The following is a 19,761-nucleotide window of genomic DNA, read 5'->3' as shown; positions in this document are numbered from 1 at the left end:
TGAGGGGTTGAGGTTGAAAGTTTTCAAAAGTTACAAATTCGCTATAGGCTTCCGTAGAGGACAACCGCAGGTGTACTAGACTTGTGCGGCAGCCAATGTCGCCTGCAGCTGAAATGCAACTCCATTGGAACATGTTCCTGGAAATCAGGCAGCAGTTTGAGGAATTCGGGCTTATATAAGGAATTCAGATATGTCTTGACTCTGATAATCCGACAGGATCTTTCACTAAGTTGAATAACCGAAGTTCCGGCATCCCAGAGCGGTTGAATTTATTCACAACATGTATTATCCCAGGTCCGTTTTACGTGCTCTTTCTTGAAACAGTTCTCCAGAAATGACTGCGTAAGCGTGAAATATTCCATTTCATAGATAATGACAAGAAGAGCCATGTTGGTCGAAAAATAGAACTCCTTTCCTCACCATGCTGGGGAAATGACGAGGGCAACTTATCAGAACTACTCTAGTCCGGCCCGACCATGTTCCATCCTCTTTGTAACCACTTTACTTGCTCGTATCTCTCGCCTTGAATAACAGTTCACGCTTCGGATCTGGAATGCACTGCAGTTTCTTCATCAGTATATGGGTTGCATATCACGATGAAATAAGACGCTCGCCGGAGAAAAAAAAAAAAAAAAACTCACCATATGGGCAAACTCGAGGTTAGGATACCTCTCTTTCGAATCACCGACGAGCCCCATATCGTAGGTCAACATGGCGTGAATCAAAAGCAATTTGATTTCATTGGCGGCGAAGAACCTTCCGGGACAGGCGTGACGCCCGTAACCGAAACCCAAACTGTTTGGGCTCACGCTCACGAATTGGTTCAGCGCCGACTCTGCCACGCTATGTTCCTTGGCTGCCTCTCTAAGCTTGTAGAATCGTAGAGGATCGAACTTGTCGGCGTCCGGGAATACCTCGGGATCAAAGTTAATGGCGACCGCAGGGACTTCGATGGTGACGCCGGCAGGGATGACTTGGCCGTTGGAAAGCTTGAGAGGCTTGAGGACCTTGCGCTGGAAGGAAGCTACATTTCATGTTAGTCATTGCATACTCTGGCGAGGGGACAGGATTGTATAATATGTCTCTCACCCATTGTAGCCGGATACGTGCGGAGGACCTCCTTCAGGAAGCTGTCAAGCTTCTTCATGTGCTGGAGAGCAACCGTGGTAGGCACACCGCCACTATCAGCTAAAGCGCTGTCTATCTCCTCTCTGAGTTCCTCGACGAATTCGGGCAGCGCAGCAAGGGAATAAAACCTGAGGGGAAGAAAAAGGGGGGCTAGATTAGAACCTGTGCCCGTATTCCGATAGAAAGGAAAAGCCACTGTCGACTTACGCATTCGTCGCAGTCAGGGTCGTCGTATGGATAGCGGCGAAGCTCAAGCCCAATTGGACCCTGACGAGGTTTTGGCTATTTTTATCAGGAAACTTGCTCTGAGCGTTGACGAGCCACTGAAGCATGTCGTCCGGCTTCTCCGCCGTCGGGTCAAGTGCGATCGCCTTCCGTGCCTCCACGACGGGCGATATGAACTTCACGGCCTCCTCGATGCGTTTATCGAGGTTCTTCACCTCTGGGAGCCGAGAAGCTAGGAAGGGCCTCAACCATGGCCGCATTCTCTCAACGGCTCTCTGAGCTCCCATGACATCCAGCGTGTAGTTGATCGAAGCATCGAGATAGGCCTCGGAGCGGCATAGCTCGGGGCCGATAAAGACGCGACCGGACACCATGGCAACGATGCGCAACAGCTTTTGGTGGATGTTTACGGTTGTCCAATCCCGGCATTGGGGCATTTCCAACTCGAATGCCTCTTGCACCTCTTCGAAAATGGTGGGATTGAGCCGAGCTGCAGCGACGGGAACCGCCGTGTCAATTCACGATCCTGACCACCCAAGGTAACTACAGCAGCTCGACTTACTCAAAGCCGGAGTCAAATTTGCCTTCACTGTAAAGGGGATAATTGGAACGTAGGTCTCGATCTTGGTGTACTTTGTCTGCATTGCCTATTGAAGACCGTGTTAGCTTACCCTTCCACTATGGTTCTCTGAATGGAATAGAGTCCATACGTACTTCGTCAACGGCGATTTCCATGCTGACGACGGTGTCGGGGACCTTGAGCTCGGAAAGGTATTTCCCAGGCACAACTACAACAGTGGTGTCTATCATATTTTGTTAGCTTTTCAACGATAGCTTGTGCCATCTATGATCTTTCCTCACTTCTAGACGTCGTAATCCTGAAGACTTGATCCTTAAACTACGCGACGAGTCAGTAAAACCGGACACGAAGGATTCCGCGTCGTCACATATTAACATACCTTCCGATACCCTGCTATATACACCTTTTTCGCACCCGATAAATAGGCCAACCTTCGCTTCTCGGCGCCTCCCCATTCTGTGCCGACGACCGGGAGTCTCCAGATGCGGAGTGAACTTATCAAGCTCGGCCAGAGGAACACGGAGAGGCACGCAACCGCCGCCGACAGGAAGGCGGGCCATTTGTTGCCGAATATGACGGATAAGACCGCCATTTTTTGGGGTGCAGGAGCCGTCGAAATTTGAATGGCTACTATCGTGAACGGTCCATTACACGGACTTGATCTGGAATAACGATAGAAAACCGACTGCCATCTTCACTCGGCTTGCCGTCTCTCTTTATAGAATCTCGGTCATTTACTACTGCTGTCGCTCCAGATCTCCATATACCCTTTGTTAATGTCGATCAATCTTCAATCCTCCAATACCATTTGAGGTGATTACAACGTTGCCGCGTGTATTATGCGGCGTAGGTTAAAATGCCACGCGAAACCGGGCGAACACATGTCGGCGACGATCCAGATTTCCCTTCCACGTATTTTCCCTCTGGGACAAGTTTATTGCATGCGACCTTGTAAAGTTGCTTGCGTGCGGATCGCGGCTATGATTGGCTCGGTTTCGGATCCCGCTGCCATTGGCTCGTTGTTTAAGATTAGCTGCATCCAGTGTTGGCCTCACCGGAGGCGATGGCCGCACAGTCACACGCCGGATTCTGAAGAAGGGTATTTAGGGGTCGAATAGAGGAAAAGAAATGAGACAAAAAGCAACCTCGTTGTCTCTTTATTGTCCGAAGGGAGTTGTCGGGCCCGATTTGAATCCGCTGGCTCGGGATCGCGGCTTGGCTGAAAAGGCTTTAAATAGCTTTAAATAGCTTTAAATAGCTTTAAATACCTTCCTCTTCGGTTTCTGTGCGATGCTACGAAACGTCCTCTCGTCGAGTTCGTACCAGCTCGGGTTTCCCTGTAGCCATCCTTCATTTTCTTCTTCTTTTGTTACAATAAATTTCTAAGTCTCTCTGCGTGAAGCCAATGAGTTGGTTGCGCTCGGTGAGATAAAACAGACTTCCTAATGGAGGCAGAAACGAAGAACTCAGAGTCCCTGCGACCGTCATCACACCAGGGCACCATCGACACAATCAACCCCAATCTAGCTTCAGACTCGGTCATCTTGGTAGATTGGGAGAATGAACATGATCCCCAGAATCCGTTGAACTGGCCACCCGCGAGGAAATGGGGCATCATCAGCACACTATCTCTAATGTGTTTCGTAACGTGAGTTGTCCTGAGCTACTCTCCTAAGTGAAGCCCAGTCCACCAATTTTTGTTTCATGTTTCCGTTTCTTTTCTCAACGCGAACCGCTAATCATCGACGTCTTCGCCCACTCTAGCCCTCTCGCTTCCTCGATGCTCGCCCCCGGAGTCCCTCTCATCCTCAAGGATTTCCAAGTCAACAATAACCAGCTCGCTACGTTCGTTGTCTCGGTTTTCGTCCTCGGATACGCAACAGGTCCCCTGCTTCTGGCGCCCATGAGTGAGCTGTATGGGCGGACAATAGTCTACCATGTGTGCAACATCCTCTTCATCATCTTCACCATCGCCTGCGCCGTTTCCCAGGACATGGGCATGCTTATAGCCTTCCGCTTCTTCGCGGGGTTCGCCGGCGTGGCGGCTCTGACAATCGGCAGCGGATCGATTGTAGACCTTATGCCGCAGGAGCAGAGAGGTCGAGCTATAGCTTTGTGGTCTCTTGGGCCTCTGATCGGACCTGTTGTGGGACCTGTCTGTGCCGGATTCTTCGTGGAAGAGATTGGTTGGCGCTGGGTATTCTGGATCATTGCCATCGCCGTGAGTGCATAGACTGAGCGGCCCAGACACTCGAAGATTGATTTACGTCTCTACTAACCCCTTTCTTTCTCAGTACGGAGTTGTCACTCTTGTATCCTTCGCGGTTCTCCGCGAAACCTACCCGCCTACGCTCCTCAAGCGCAAGGCAGCGCGACTCCGAGAGGAGACTGGAAATCCCAATTACCGATCGAAACTCGAAGGCGACGGATCTCCGAGGGAGATATTCGTAACCGCAATCATCAGACCAATGAAGATGCTCGTCGCCCTGCCACCCGTCACAATCATGTGCTGCTACATCGCCATTATTTACGGGATACTCTACATCCTCTTCACGACCTTCACCTTCGTATACGTGGACATATACGGCTTCAACTCCCGTGGTGCTGGGTTATCCTTTATTGCTGGTGGTGTTGGCAACATCCTGGGCCTCATTTTCACCGGCTTCCTCTCCGACCGCATTATCCAGAACAAGCAAGCAAAGGGCCTGACGCCCCAGCCAGAGGACCGACTCAACCTTATCATAACGGTCCCAGGCGCTCTTCTCCTACCCCTGGGGCTCATGATGTACGGTTGGACGGCTGAGAAGCACGTTCATTGGATCGCGCCCATGATCGGCACCGGACTCCAGGGATTCGGCATGATGGGTCTGTTCATGAGCGTCCAGGCCTACCTCGTCGACGCGTATTCCGCGCACGCCGCCTCCGTTACCGCTGCTAATGCCGTCCTCCGAAGTATTCTCGGGGCGATCCTGCCTTTGTTTGGGCTTGAGGTCTATGATTCCTTGGGGCTTGGGTGGGGGAATACTCTTCTCGGGTTGATACTTCTTGGCATGGCACCAGTGCCGTGGGCCTTTGGGAAGTTTGGCGACCGGATAAGGAATAATCCCAAGTTCCAACGACCCTTCTAGGACCTATTTCTCTTTTGGAGCAAAAAAAGAGGAAGCAAATCATTTGACCATAAAGGAAATAGATACTAGACAACAATAAGGAGTGCATACTCTTTCACTTCCTGCAGGGATTCATATCCCATGCAATGAGAAACATGGACTCTAGACTCATTATAATAAAGGAGCAGGCTCTGTACATAGAACTTAATTTTATAGATTGCATTCAGTCATTCGATATACCCAATGTGGTGAAACACCCATTCACAAAGTTTCATATGCGAGGGCGATAAAAGCCTTCTAATATCCGAAGCCACACTCTTCCCCCAGCCACGCGTGAACCATGCGGTTGCCTCGGAATCATGGACGATAATGCAGTAGTACATAACTACTATGAGTGCCAGGGGATGCCTTTCCTGCAACAGAGTCAAGAACTCGTCGGATAGGACAATGGGCCATAGAGAGATGGCGCGCAGCTCGGGTGTCGATGATGTTCTTATGGCGTCGCGAGTACCTCTGACGAGTTTGAATATCGCGCCATCAACTATGCGTACGACGGCCGGGTCATATTGAATGCCAGCGTGACGTATCCGCGACCCTAAACTTTCGAGATCCTCACACATTTCCTCGAGAGGGGATACGGGGTTCGTATACACCGGTAGTCTGAAGAGATCGACAAGGCAGCCTTGTTGCATGATGCTCTTTGATTCGTGCAAGACGATGTTCATCCCGCGGACAAATGTAAAGACATTGATCAGATCAGCCAACATTGGTCGGGGGTTGTCGCCTCTGGCTGCAGAGCTGAGGGACAACCGGGCAAAGGCTCCAAAGATGAGAAAGCACGCCGCCGCGAAAGACGCCTCGGAGTGTTCGACAGCAAGGTCGGCCAATGATGTTCTTAACCCGCGGGCGGCTTCGGTCTGGTGCTGCAGGGCAAGAACGGAGTATTGATGGCGTTTGTCCGGATTAAGGTGTGCCATGTGGAAGGCCGAGAAGGCTAGGATCTGGTGTAGCAAGGGATTATGGGTGAAGGCAAGCTTGACGACTTCGCTTTGCCAAATATGCAGTACTTCGTCGCCCCTCGGTAGTGTATGGCACGTAACCAGCGTGTAATGATGCATTAGTTGGAGGTCTTCAGCCCACAATGTAAGTGCCGGCATAGGTGAACTTCCTCGGACGTCCGAATCGCGAGGACGACGTTCTGAAGAGTCATCTGTTGGCCGTTGGGGTGAAGGGCCTGGTTCTTCACAGGCTTCAGTAGCTGGAGAGGTGATTCTAGGGGGTGGGAGGGGTAAGAGGGTTCGCGGCTTCCTGCCGTGAGAATTCAGCTCGTCGAGTGTGCTGTGTCCCGGAGAAGGCGTGGCGCCTCTAGATGAAGTGGAATCCGTCGTGAGACTGCAGGTGACTCCGTGGTTTGCACACGCTCCACACGGCCGACTTTCATCACACTGCGGGAGTTTTAGGCGGTTAGCTGGAGGCTGTGGGGAAAGGGGACCACACTGACCTTGACGCGTCGCCTTTTGCACCGCTCACACCCGGACCGGGACTTTTTATACCCCAATCGTGGCATTAGCCCAGCCCATCTGCGTCGACTGGCCCCCTAAGGATGCCTTCAGGGGATCTCTTCTCGGAAAGCGAGGAACTTGATGCGGACCGTGGTCTGGGATGGTCAGAGTCACATTCAGACGGTCTACAAACCATTATTCGGCCGAATATTCATACGGGGCCATATGAAGAAAATTCAAGACACAAGAGTCTCTTGGAAGTAGATGATGTCCCGTCCTCTCCCTGCATTCAAAGATCTGTTCAAGTTTGAACAGATTTGGGGAAAGATGACTAAGCAACATGACCGGAACAGCCGGGATCCGCAACTCTTCTTCCGCCTCTTTTCCTCATCACCGCTCCGGCAAATCTCACTCATAGCCGTTGTTCATAGATTTTATATACTTTTCTTCGTAATGAATCTCATTAGGATAAAGTATGAGCGTGAGGCTGATCCAAACTCTTCTAGGCCCTGTTAAGGTTAGGTGTGTGGGTATGACTGCCAAAAACTGACCTTTCCGTGCTTCTCGTAAGATGCTGTTCAATTCAGAGTGTCGGTCAAGGTGAGTTCGGTCTGGGCTGTAGGCCGCGCTAGATGAGAGAAACAGTGAGGACAGAGCGGCTCGGGCATCTTTCCTCCTCGTCATCGGAGTGGCAGTAGGTAGAGCCACAGCAGCCGGATTTCGGCGCTCACCAGAAGTCGAGATGTCATGGGTATCAGACGCAACAGGAAAAAAGAGATCAGGCATGTCACCTTCCGCTTCACAGAGTCCTTAAAATCTGACGAGATGTCAACACCGGGTGGCCTCCACCGACGAAAACGTACATCTTTATCTCTTCCATCGAGGTCTAGATAATTGTTACTTTTCCCACTGCGGCCCCTTCAAAATAATCATCAACTCTAATCTTCTGTCCCTCTGCCGTCTTCACGAACCTCAATTTCTTAACATTATCCACCTTTGTGAACTTTCCTATCCGGACGTACCTATCACGACCCTCGAGATATCTCAACACCAGTCCACAGCTGGCCCTCGCAAAATCAACAGACTCCCACCCAAGCCTAAGCAAGAAAATTGGACTACCAGACGGTAGAAAGTCTTCATGTCCAGGCACTCCAAGTTCGGTGTCGGCTTGGATGTAGCCCCACAGCCCATCTTGTTCTATCCAGTACGCCCTCAACCATTTTTGCGTCGAGAGTGACTTGTCCGCCAAGAGTGAGTCGGGGTCTCGATTGATATGTTTGTGCTTCAGAGTCGCCGGCACAAGTCTCCCGTAGGCGGTCAGGGAGCCCTCGCTGCAGTGACCGCAGATATCGGTACCGTAGGTGCAGGAGGCATCGAGTACCTCGAAGTCGGTGTCGGGTTCGAAGTTGGAGAAGTTGGCTTGGCCCTCACGCGAAGCCCATGACTACGAGGGTGCAAAATAGCCCTGGCGAGGGACATGGCGGGGCACATTTGTCCCTCCGACTCCCGTCGCCATGTGTGGTTCTATGGACCAGAGAAGCGATGGGATTAGGTCGCAGTGCCAAATCCCGGCGAGGTAACCACTCCGACTCTTTACATCGCCCTTGGTCTCGTAGAAGCGGTGAGCTAGCCCGGAAAGTGCGGGGAGTCTATCACTCGAATAAGTGAGCGACATTGCTGTATAAGTTGTCACCAGGTCTCTCCACGCATCGGAGTCGCTGCTTTCCCCCCCCACAGTACCGGAATTTCTAAGCACGGCATGGCTGGTGGAACTAGTCTGTGAGAAGTCTACAGTTCGAGACTTGGGCTGACGTCTATCAGCCTCCTTGCATTCGCATCTCCTCCTCGTTTTGCATTCCCAATACATCTCCTCGCGCGTGAAGCTCAGGGTGCGCCGGGACAACAGCCTTTCCTGCAGGCACCAACCCCGGGTGAGCAATGGCTCTGAGTCGGTCGTTGGTGCAATGCCTAAGTCTTGGGCCTCCTTCATATTTTGATCGTAGAAATGCTGCTTGAAAGCCAAACGCGCGTTGATGGGCGGCTTAGCCCGGACGCGGTGCGGAGTGGCCATTTTTTGAGCAGGGTCGTCAAGGTCTCGCCGGCCCGCGTAGCGATCTGAGAAGAGGCCGCCGTCACTGTGTGCGGACCAGATAGCGCAGAGGGTCAATGTGGAATTTTCGTAGACGTCAGCCATACGGGATGCCGTGGCTGCCCAGTCTTGGGGATCGTCTTGGACAATACAGAGCGCATCAATCTATCGGGATGCTGTACCGTTAGAACTTAGAACTCCGATAAGTGAGAGTATTTGATATGGGAGAAGTCATTCTTTGCTAACCCAAAGGTATGAAAACCCAAGCGCTCTTGATACGGTTATGGCGTCTTGGTGGGTTTTGCACAAGTCATTCCAGCTGATCTCGTGGCGATGCCGGTCAAGATTGGATTTTGTCGTTTTCAGTCGCTGCGTTTCCGGATTCCCCCAGCAGTATGAGAGAGTGACATAGTCGGCTTCGATGGCAGTCCCTTCCAGGATTCTAACGCCTTGCGCAGATATGTCCAAAACCCTATCTGGCAGCTGGGGTTTCGCTAACCCCTTCTTTCCATGGCAGTCAGGGTGGGTAGACAAGCAATCCTCCATCCACCCCCTCGCCGTCTGCAGACAATGTGGATCATCGGAGCGTCTGGGTACGTCGTATGATGGGCCGAAGAGCGGCAGAGGTGTTAGCGCCTGCTGAAGTCTGTTATCCCGATCGACATCGATACCCTTCGGAGGAGACGGACTGGGTATCCACGTGTAGAGTTGAATAGGATGTGAGCGCTTATGAGTTTCTCAATCCATCCTTGTCCCTTGCAAAACCACGACAACCCGATTCTCAACTGTCAAGAATGGATCAGCAGGACCTACATGTATCTCGACGTCCAAATCACCAGCGTCGATCCACATGTGTTTTATATTATTTCGCGGTACGTAGTCCTCGCCCCGTGCCGCGAACGCGCTCTCACTATCTTCCGGCATTTCGCTATGCAAACGCCAATGATCTTGCCAGCCGACTAAGTCGTCAGTGGCGCGAAAATGTTTAAATGCCAGTCTGATGGCTGTGCATGCGGCGCATCCTGATTTGGCGCTCGATTTAAGGTGTCCAAGCTTGGTTTTGATTACTCCATCGCCGCCGTCGCCGGCAACTGGATCGGTGATCAGGTCATGGCAGGCAGTACATGTGAATCCCTGGACGATGGGGTTTGTCGATGGCTTCTTGTTGCGTCCTTGCAGGTGCTCAATGAAATTTGCCATCGTCGATTGCGGCAGCTCCTCTTTGGGGTCTGACCCCTCGTTGGGAAGGGGCTCTCGAGGCTTGCGCTCTCGGCGAAACTTCTCGAGAACTGGCCAAAACATGGCGCTTGCTATCCGTTGAGATTGATCCGTCTCGCCTTTTATTCTCTAGTGAACGGTTCGACCCAGGCGTGGAGAGAGAGAGAAAGAGAGAGAAGGTGCGATGCTGACCCCGCCTTTTCTTCTTATCGTGACTTTGGACCTTGCCACGAAGTCCCGAAATGATAGTCCCCGAGCTCAGCCGCACGCCAACTGCTTTTCCAAATTGCCAGGAAAGTGGAAAAAATATGACGTCAAAAGCTCATTTCAGCCGCAGCAACTCGTTACATCCAGAAACACAATTGATTCCCAGAGTAGAGACGACTGGCGTCCGGGAGCGTGTCTCACCTCCTGAGTCATTACTTCTTGAGGTGAAACCGTGAAAGTTGTCTCCGAGATTGACAACGTTGCACGAGTATCTCCGCTGCGGCATGGTAGTGCCTATCATTACTCTTGGTGCCGCTAAGGCCGACGAGGATTCTGTAAATGACTTGCCCTTGTCCGTCCTCCATGCCCGGATCTCATATAGCGGGATATGACAACCTCGTTGAAGAGTATCGCTTGGTGGATCCGGTATCGACCGTGTGGTAAATAACTAAAGCTGTCGGGATGATTGAGGTGACATTGGCCTCGAATGTCTGAAGGCACCATCGGCACCAAGAATCCAAATCAGAGATGAGGCAAGACGCATCGCCAGCCTCCACCGCTCTCCCCCGACCTCCTCCCCTTCCCCCACCATACGGATACCAACCTACTAGTACGTGTTGGTTCTGTAGATGTGGGATTCTATTTAATTTTTGCTTCTGAGTTCATTTTCTTCTACTCTTTGTTCTTTTATTTTATTCGGATATGTTGGATCTTTCGTTGTAACTTGGACTTCTTTTTCTCGTGTGTTCGACCACCAACATACCCAGTCCACGCCTGGAAAGAGGGAGTGCCTGACTGAAGATATAGTCAAAAGTTCAGCGGACAAGACAACCTCGGCACAACTCCCCTCAGCATTGAAAACCGATATACTCTCTCCAATGAAGTCACCGACCGCTAATAAAGGAACTCGGGGCAGACCCTTGGGGTCTGAGGCTGAAGTTACGTTGGATAGTTACAAGCGTTGGCAGATTTGATGGGATCACGGTGAAAGAATAAGATAGACGCAATGACGCCTTAGCGCAGCTCATGGACAATCAATTTTGGGAAAGATTGTGATGAAACAACTACTTCGAATCCTTCCAGCTCAACGTGTTATCAATAAAGCAATTTTACACGCAGCATGTCCTCCGTTGCTTAGGATCAAACCTAACCGGCTACACCTAGACGAGCACAATACATTGCAACACTTTTATGAGCTTTATCCCCATCACAGGTCAATTGTAGATCCAGGACGGGAGAGGTTGACACGCCAATGGTGAACATTGACAGGATCCTTCTCGTAGACGTTCACCTCGAAGAACTTGTTATGGGCGCCGCATCGGAAGTTCTTGTAGCTGTAGGCAGATGGAAAGAAGCCAGTCAGAAATAGATGTCATCACACCTAGGACCTTGGGGAGACTTCAGGCCATCATAGCACTGGGGACTTACGCATTCAGCTTCTGGAAGTTTGCCTGAATCAAATCGTTCTCGTCAATTTCGATGAAGTCCTCACTCTGGCCCTCGACTGAGGCAAAGTATCGCTTTGATTCAAGAGGGCCGTAGTTGACTTGGCGAACAAGCTGAATCACGAATGGGCAACCGAGCTTGACAAGATCGACAGCGGCACTGTCTTCGGCCTTGGACGAGGACTTGGGGAACTTGGCCCAGGCGAGGAACTTTCGGAACTTGGCCTCATGTTGGAGGGTCTGAGGGCGGTAGGGCCTGGCGTCATCACAGCAAAACAGAGCTGACATGATGGGGATGGGTAATATAGATGGCCAAGATAGATGGGCAAGCACGCTTTTGACAGGCTGGGGCTCAGAGTAAAGGTGTTTGAATGTCTGAAAGGGGATGATTTGGAAGCGACTGTCACTTGTACGGGGGGGGAAAATGCCAGCAATTTATATTTCACTTGAGGCCTCTACTGAACGGATTCCCTACCTGACATTGATAACCTGCCCTTCCCGACTTCCTACCTTTCCCATGTCCCTCCTCGCCCTCACCATCCTTGTGCGCTGGGCAATGATGCGATAAGAGACGAGGACGTCAGGTCCAGCCAAGTCCATTGGAGTCCACCAGTCTCCCTTTCACCACCAATACATGCTCCGGTGCTGAGATTTGAGCGTGATTGGACCAGGCAGATGGTATGCCTCAAAATTCGCCAACGTGATTCGGCAAGCTTCATGCAGCTCCATGCATGTGCCCTTCTCTCGCAGATTTTTGAGGCATACCATCTGTCTGGCTGGCCAATCAATGATCTGATATACGAGATACAAAGTGCCGTTAGCAGCAAAGCCGCGATCATCAAATCCTCGTTGCTCTCGAGCAAGCCTTCCCTCTCGAACATAAAAGAGCCCAACACCTCCCTCTTCCTGTTCCAACTCTTTTCCTTCTTTTCTCTCCCACGGTTGGCCGCTGCGGTCGGTAACACCGTGTCGCTCATTTCACCCTTCACCCAACCGTCTTTCCTTTCTTCTCCTTCCATCAGCTACTCTCTCTTTCTCTCGCTTCCACCGTCATCCTTTTCTCCTCAAGGATCTGCACCCCAGTCCACTCTCTTCATATTAATTTGGTAGAGAACCCGCATTTCTAGTTCGGATCACCGTGGATCGCCTGGACCTGAAACACACACATCTACATTTGAATTTTTCAACCATATTGATCCAAGGTGGGTCTTGGCAGGGAGTAATGGGCCTTTACCGCAATATGACCATAGCTGGGGTGCTACCGAGCTCGATCCTGCTGGACAGGATGATGGTGACCTCGGAAGGGAGATTCTGCTTGATGATGATTTTCAACCTGATTTTGGGGGAGACCCCAACACTGTCCCTACTGAGCAAGAATTTGATGAAAATGACACCCATGAGCCTGCTCACCTCGACCCCCGCGCTCAAGCCACTGTCTCTCCCCCTCCTGTCGATCCGCTACGCCACGGAGCCGAACCTATCTCATGTGCTAAGTGTCCCATGGTATTCACCCGACAATGCGACTTGAAGTAAGTGACCCTGTTTAAACTACACTCGATATGCGACAAAAAAGACATCCGCTGAGTCCTTCCTGAAGTAAACACCTCAAAAAGCACACACGCCCCTATGCCTGCTCCGTGGAGTCCTGCGACAAGTCATTCCCCACCAAACAGGACTTGGACAAACACCAAGGAGACAAGCATCCCCGAGCCGGCGACATGAGGCGCTTCTGCCCTTATCCCGGCTGCAAGCATTCTGAGGGCCGTGGAGATGGTTGGCCACGGCGGAGGAAGTGGGAATGGGAGCGCCACGTGAAGGATTGCAAGTACAGACGATAAGCCGGGAACTTGGCTCATATTATCTGTAGAAACGTGGATAATGAGAATACTCGTCGTGTCCCACATAATGCCTTTAGATCACATTTTAGTGTCGTGACATGCATTCGTTCGGCTTGTGGCTATCTTCTCGTCACCACTGGAGCAAGTTCTATAGAACACGTTAGGACAGGCGTCTTAATGGACCGTCGCAGGCATCGGGATTTAAGAAGAGGGATTGCGTAAGTAGAAAACACGTAGATGGAGTAGAATGGCCAGACAGTGAAGAGGACCCCTAGCTGGGGGAGAGAATGCGTTCACAAAGTATTCAGAAAATCGTCGACGCTTGCTCCCTGTGGGGTGTCGGCCCATCCTGGTGCGTGTCGTTACGAGGGGACGTCTCTTGAGCGTGGCCTACTAACAAGAGAAGGCCGTTTAAGCAAAGGTGTCTGAACTAGCACATAAACAGGGCAAACTCAGAAGTCGTCGGGAGTCAAGCTCAGCGAGTGCGGATAGGTTGGTGGGCATGTGCCGCTTCAGGCAAGTAAAACTGAAATTAACTCCTAAACACCCAATTCTCGATTCTCCAGACCTACTGATTCGATTAATCTGATGACCAGCTGAGTACGGCAGCCAACAGAGCCACAACTGCAACACAAAAAGATCCAATACCGGTACCACCTTGAACATCCCCATTCGTGATACTCCAAACCAAAACCAGAGCGGTAGTCACCACAATCGCGCATATTATCACACGTTGAATCAGTTTCCAGTTGAACCCCTCCGTAATGTAGATACCCCATCCCACAGGCAAACAAGTCGGGTCGCCATTGCAGCTCAGTTCCCGATGCATCTTCTTGGGGAGCCGCTCTACGGCTAGGCATCCGGTGTGGTCGCCGGGCTCGAGGAATGAATGCATAAAGACATCCGGGTGCATGGGGAGCTTTCCGATATCTGGAGGGCACGGCTGGTAGGAATATCTGCCGCTATAGACCTCCTTTATCGGGGGAATCGAGTCGGATTCGAGATTTCCGACGCATTCCCCTGACCTTTGGCGGACTATCAATTCAAACTGTTGTCGGTATTGTTAATAGCGTCTGTGCGAAGTTGGGGCTCGTTATGGTTTCCATACCTTGACATATTGCATCGTCTTAGGAATAACGAATGGGTTACCGTAACGAAGGTATCGCATCTCGCGATACGCCTCCCGAATTTTGTGAAACAGCACCTCGTCATGCCCCACGTTCGTCAAGTCGACGTTGCGCATCCTCGTACGGGTCATGCTGCTGTTGGCGCAGAGTAGTAAGTAGCGTTTGGTCCCCAGTGGGTGATTTGGGAGTTGGAGCCCATTGCCTTCCGAGGGCGCAGTTGATGGTGCGGTGGACAAAGTGGTGGAGTCCGCCGAGTCGAACCGCGAAGGCGAGCTTCTGACAGATTCAGATGACGAAGAGACAGTGCCTCCATCTGAGCGGGTAGCGGATACCGTCCTCGAATGGGATGAACCTGCAGCTTGTTGCGCAAACTGCGTTGTCGCATCAACGTCGCTTTCTGGCACTTCGATGCTTAACCGCTTCCCGCATCTCTGGGGGAGGGAAAGGTAAATATGTCAGTTGGCATCGAAACGTGGCTCTTATGGGAAGAGTCTCTTACACAGTTCCAGCTGACTCTGACATGTCCTCCTCTTGGTCTTCTGCGCATTGACTCAAAAACAGCTCCAGCTATCCTCCTGATCCAGTACTGAATTCGTGAAAAGTGGAAATGATCAGAATGGGCGGCATCCATGTTCATGCCATTTTGATCCATCTTCGTTTTAGTTTTGTCGCACTTCCCGGCCCATTGAGACACTTCAGTTTCGGATTCCGACGGGGCAGACACAGAGCCATCTATCGACTCAGAAGCACAGGGATGCAGTACGATTCTTACGTGACGTTTCCTGCCTCTTCCTTTATCGATGTCTCTCTCTGGTGAAATTCTGCACGCACTGCCACAATCATCATCAACAGAGGTTCTCCGATCGTCTTCATCCTCTTGGCGGCTTGTCATGAGTTCCGATTCCTCCGTGGCCTTGTTCAACTCGAGATCCTTCCTATCCATATCCAAGCCACTTCTCACACTTTCGGCCAAATCATCCTTCGGAGAGTCATTACTAGATAAGCTTGAGTCCGCCGCCCCCCCTTCAGTCGTTTCACTCCCAGGTGTTGGTAGGGTATGCAGTGATGTTCGCGGAGAACGGAGTACATCGGAATCCTTCGGAATCTTGAGCCAGGTTCTCAAACCATCTCGTAATTTCTGATGTGCTTGGGAAGTCGTCATGAACTGTTTAGCCCTGTTTAAAGGCGAATCGTCATCATTGCCCTCAGTCTCTGATTGTGAGTCTTCAACCTCCCGATGGGCAGTTTTTCCCAGCTTTGAATAGTCGGTTATGCCTTTCGCTTCGGCAAGCTTGCGGTGGCCGTTATCTGGGTGGGCCACCGCCCATACCTGATCCACTATCCTAGGTGCCGATGCAACGACAATATCCGCAACATTATATTCTAGTTCGTTTGAAGCTTCGGCTGCAAGATCCTTCCCGTACTGGCAAAGAAGACGCTCAACATTGGATTCGAACGTCTTTTCGCTGACCAGTGACCAAGCAACTTCAAAAACGTCCTTTAGCTCCCCGCGTGAGCAGAGGAGCCTCACCGCCCTTTCCACCTCACCAATTTTAAGATGGTCCGGGACCTCACCAGAGCCATCTGAATCGGTGGCTGAGTTCGCGTCCATGCTGGGAGGTCTCTTGATGAAGGGCGATACTATGGGCCGCTCACCCGTGGAGAATTCATCTAATACTGCCGTGGAGTGGGCCAGCCCATGTTCGCTGCGCGGCCTCGTGTAACCCGGACCATCTCCCCAAAACGCTCGGCTAGAAGCGACGGTTCGGTCATTAAAAACCAGTGGTCTCTTTTTAGGTGGAACTAGAGAAGGCTGTGCTTCAGGAACCAGCCGGGGAGGATGCAGTGCGCTATTGTCTCCCGATCGATGAGGGACACGGTTCCGCCTAGCAAACAAACCTGTAGAAGGGTTTTTCTCCGTTCCCAATGAGAGCCCGGCATGACGGGTATAGTGGACATTCCGAGTCCTGCCCAACAGAGGCAGATGTGCGGGCTGGGGGTGAACATGAATCGGCCTGGGACCTGGGACTTCGGCCTTTAGCTTCTCAGCGCTTCCTTGTTTCTGGTAGGATTGCGCATGTCGAGCCTCCTCATGGTATTTTTCCCGCTCCGTGACATAGGCCGCAATGCCCCATCCGTCTGGTGAGTCACCTCTCACATGTGTCGGCTTGAGATTCCGGTGGTCTTCGCCACGGAGGTGCGCCGGCTCCTGGTCCTGACCAACCCTCCCGGTCGGGTTCGACCAATCCGATAGCCACATGGGAGTCGACCGTGATCTTGACAGTTCTGGCTGATTGGCTCGACGCGCCGTATGTTGCCAGGGGTTCTCTGTACTGGGCTCGAACGGACTTCTATCTTGTCGACAATTATAGTTGTATACCTGAGGCCGTCGTTCCGGCATTCTCTCAAGCCGAGGGGTCGGCAGATTGCCTGCGGTTTTGCCGGGATTTCTGATGGTTAACCTCCCGCCATCTTCGCATTTTATTTCGTTATCGCCGACTTTAATAACGGCACCCCCGGAAAGTTTGATAGTGACGTTCCCGTCCTCCGAGGACTCCAGCTCGATCTCACTCTGCCTTCCCACTGACCCGTGGGAGTAGACCTCGCTAGGAGGCACATACACTTCCCCTTCTTCCAGTCTATCTCTTCGTTGTATTGATGAGAGTCCCTCCGGATATCGAGGATCCCATATGTATGGTAACTGTTCATGACCATACACCGTGCGCTCAAGATCTGGAACGGTCGGTCTATTCCACCGAGACAACAAACGCTTACGACTGCTCGCTATTTCGACGTCATAAGAAGGATCGTGTGGATCGCGTTCGTCGGGGGCGTCAGGCAATGACGCGTGGTAGATCTCGAAAGGCTCCGGGTCGGTATCGTCATAGGTAACGACAGCCTCAGTACTGTCAAATGAACTGCTCTTGCGCCTCTTCTGGGACGGGAGAGAACGCGAAGAAGCCGTGTGGGCGGAGCTGTACCCGGAGTCCGTTGAGCTGGTGAAGCTGGTCCTGTTTGAGTTTGGGACGGACTTGCCCGGTACAGTCTCTATTGGGGGCACTGGGGGTTGGGCTGCTGCCGGTGGTGCCACCGGGGGTGGTGGTCGTGATGGCGGCAATGGTACTTGAGGGTGTAGTGAAGGTCGGGGTCGCGCGTGTGCTTGTGGCCATGGGGGGGGTGGAATCACAACGGGCATCTTATCTCCAAAGGTTACTCTCTTTCTCGATGCTGTCTCGGGATCTTCGGTAGGGTAGGCAGCCGGACCATTCGGACGGAAATGCGTTAGCTGGGTCGTCATGGCGGCTCTCGAGGACTCGTGGTTCGGCCTGCTCCGGCCTGGCGGCGTCCGACGTGAAGGAGGATACCAGTCATCGTCATTTCTGTCGTTTGTTTCTACCACTGGCTCGGGCTCGGGGAGCACGGCAGAGTTAGCGACAGTGGGTGGGCCCTCGAATTCTTCACATTCCCCAACAATTGGGCGTGCATCCTCGCTTCCGGATCTCTCCACGATTCTTCGCGCGCCGCGTGCACCTCTAGTGACTGCCTTCGGTGTTGATCCAATCCGTCCTTCCAATTCGACGGGGCTTCGATCGTTCGCACCCGCTTGCCCTTTCTTGGTGGTTCGATATTGGACAACCCGCCCCACAGGTTCACCAGAAGTGATATAGTAGGCGGCTGGTCGTGGAGGGCTCGTTGTTTTGCCCTCCTGCGGTGGCTCCGACTGCGACATAATTATTGAAGAAGATTCTCTTTGTCGAGAGCTTAATGTAGAGGAAACTGATGGAATGACACACTAGGGAATGTTTTATTCATTGTACTTCAAGAGTTTCGAGAAAGTAGGATAGAAATTGCGAATTCCTCGAGGGAAGCTAGCACCAGCGAAATCCTTATTCAAAGTCGATAAAGGAGACTGAGGCTGTGTGTTGTTGAGATGGAGGGGGTTGTGCTACTCAGCCACTCAAGTCATCCTCTCGTCTCGATAGGATAGGATAGGGCTGGCCAGGCCACTTTCATGCGCCCCTGAAAACCCGCAAAGATGTGGTGACGTATGATGTCGTTCTTCATCGATTGGAGGACCTCCTGTAACTCTGGGGTGCATAACTGCCTGAAAGAAAACTGGGGTTTCTACATTTTCTGGAAAATTCGTGATCCTCAGGACAACGTCTCGCTTCTCCGGGAGAAAATCGTTTACAAATACAAATAATACCGACGTTTGCCTAAAGGAAGTGATTAAACCATCTCTTCATAGACAACCAAAGGTCGCCTCAGAATTGGAGGTTGCCCGATTTCAGCGCCTGCCTGCCGCAGCCAGAGCGCGTGATAGCCAACCGAATCTGAATATTCACCCACACACTTCAGGAATATGCAGTCAACCGCCCGTCTCTTTTCATCCCCAAAATCTAGGTGACCACCGAAGCCACCGCCCATGGTTTGGAATGAGTCTCTTCTTCTTCCTCCGCAGGCAGAAGCCGGGGAGGCGCAGCAGACGCCACCTCTGCATCCACCAAGTGCCAGAACCAGTCAGGGAGCTTGCCGCTGAGCACTGATGACGACGGATTTTGCCAGCCGCTGGTTGGCTGCATTCAACGTCCTCTTACTTCCCGATCTAGGCAGTAAAGCGGTGGCGTGAAATATGGAACATCGTTGACCCCAATTCCACCCGTATACCCGTGTCGCCGCCGTCCTGCAGCCAGCCACTGCGGGTATGTCGTGCTTTGAAAACTCGGGACCAGCCGGTAAGGTCCTCCCAAGTGGGACTTGTTTCGCTAGCATCTACGTACGCACCAAGCACTAGTATCTAGCAGGGCGTTTCGCCGAACTCGGGACGGATTCTAGCTCTGTCGTATTTACAAACGGACAAGTTTCCGTGGAGAATTGCGAGTGTCGAAGTTCCAGTAAATCCCGAGATCCTAAAACCTGCATGGCAAACGGTTTCAACGACGTTGGCCTCATGACAAACACCGCAAGGTGATCGTCTGTACTAGTACCGTAAGTTGTGACGATCACTGTTGGAATCGTTACGGTTGAAGTCAGTCTCACATGGCTTGGCAATCATTTTCATCATTCACCCCTCTGCCGTATGTCACCGTTTTGGCTCTTTTCGAGTTCGGTCTGTGGCGTTATACTCGCGGCCATAAAGGGAGAACGGAAAAAAAAGAAAGAAAAAAAAAAATCTTAGAAAGTACGAAAGAAACGTCCTTTGAGTAGTGCCTACTGGGCTCTCGGGATCAGGAAAGGAGATGGGATTAATGACGTCGAATCTGAGTTTCGACGGGTTAAATTGACGAAATGTTA

The 19,761-nt window shown here is 51.8% G+C and overlaps 5 protein-coding genes across 5 annotated transcripts; 1 reads left to right on the top strand and 4 right to left on the bottom strand.

Moving 5' to 3' along the window:
• Nucleotides 1-501: 501 nt before the first annotated feature.
• On the bottom strand, nt 502-2,525 carry SAPIO_CDS2374 (uncharacterized protein; the record flags this gene model as incomplete). Its single annotated transcript, XM_016785411.1, has 8 exons — nt 502-558; nt 642-1,024; nt 1,090-1,256; nt 1,336-1,843; nt 1,916-2,000; nt 2,068-2,156; nt 2,215-2,251; nt 2,313-2,525. 8 exons carry the CDS (start codon nt 2,523-2,525, stop codon nt 502-504), a joined length of 1,539 nt encoding a protein of 512 aa, XP_016644787.1.
• Nucleotides 2,526-3,378: 853 nt separating this feature from the next.
• On the top strand, nt 3,379-5,061 carry SAPIO_CDS2373 (uncharacterized protein; the record flags this gene model as incomplete). Its single annotated transcript, XM_016785410.1, has 3 exons — nt 3,379-3,581; nt 3,698-4,154; nt 4,228-5,061. 3 exons carry the CDS (start codon nt 3,379-3,381, stop codon nt 5,059-5,061), a joined length of 1,494 nt encoding a protein of 497 aa, XP_016644786.1.
• Nucleotides 5,062-5,267: 206 nt separating this feature from the next.
• On the bottom strand, nt 5,268-9,933 carry SAPIO_CDS2372 (uncharacterized protein; the record flags this gene model as incomplete). The annotated part of the gene is made up of 5 exons (XM_016785409.1): nt 5,268-6,405; nt 7,565-7,986; nt 8,140-8,796; nt 8,878-9,357; nt 9,445-9,933. 5 exons carry the CDS (start codon nt 9,931-9,933, stop codon nt 5,268-5,270), a joined length of 3,186 nt encoding a protein of 1,061 aa, XP_016644785.1.
• A 1,330-nt stretch (nt 9,934-11,263) lies between these two features.
• On the bottom strand, nt 11,264-11,789 carry SAPIO_CDS2371 (Uncharacterized protein; the record flags this gene model as incomplete). Its single annotated transcript, XM_016785408.1, has 2 exons — nt 11,264-11,390; nt 11,485-11,789. The coding sequence occupies 2 exons, from the start codon at nt 11,787-11,789 to the stop codon at nt 11,264-11,266; spliced, it is 432 nt and encodes a 143-aa protein (XP_016644784.1).
• Nucleotides 11,790-13,919: 2,130 nt separating this feature from the next.
• Nucleotides 13,920-18,196, bottom strand: SAPIO_CDS2370 (uncharacterized protein; the record flags this gene model as incomplete). Its single annotated transcript, XM_016785407.1, has 4 exons — nt 13,920-14,387; nt 14,448-14,895; nt 14,966-15,005; nt 15,298-18,196. 4 exons carry the CDS (start codon nt 18,194-18,196, stop codon nt 13,920-13,922), a joined length of 3,855 nt encoding a protein of 1,284 aa, XP_016644783.1.
• Nucleotides 18,197-19,761: the final 1,565 nt, after the last annotated feature.

Source organism: Scedosporium apiospermum (genome assembly GCF_000732125.1).
Source record: "Scedosporium apiospermum strain IHEM 14462 chromosome Unknown SEQ_SAPIO_0086, whole genome shotgun sequence".
In the NCBI taxonomy this organism is placed as follows: domain Eukaryota; kingdom Fungi; phylum Ascomycota; class Sordariomycetes; order Microascales; family Microascaceae; genus Scedosporium; species Scedosporium apiospermum.
The sequence above is the reverse complement of the archived record's forward strand: the minus strand, read 5'-3'. Positions and strand labels throughout refer to the sequence as shown.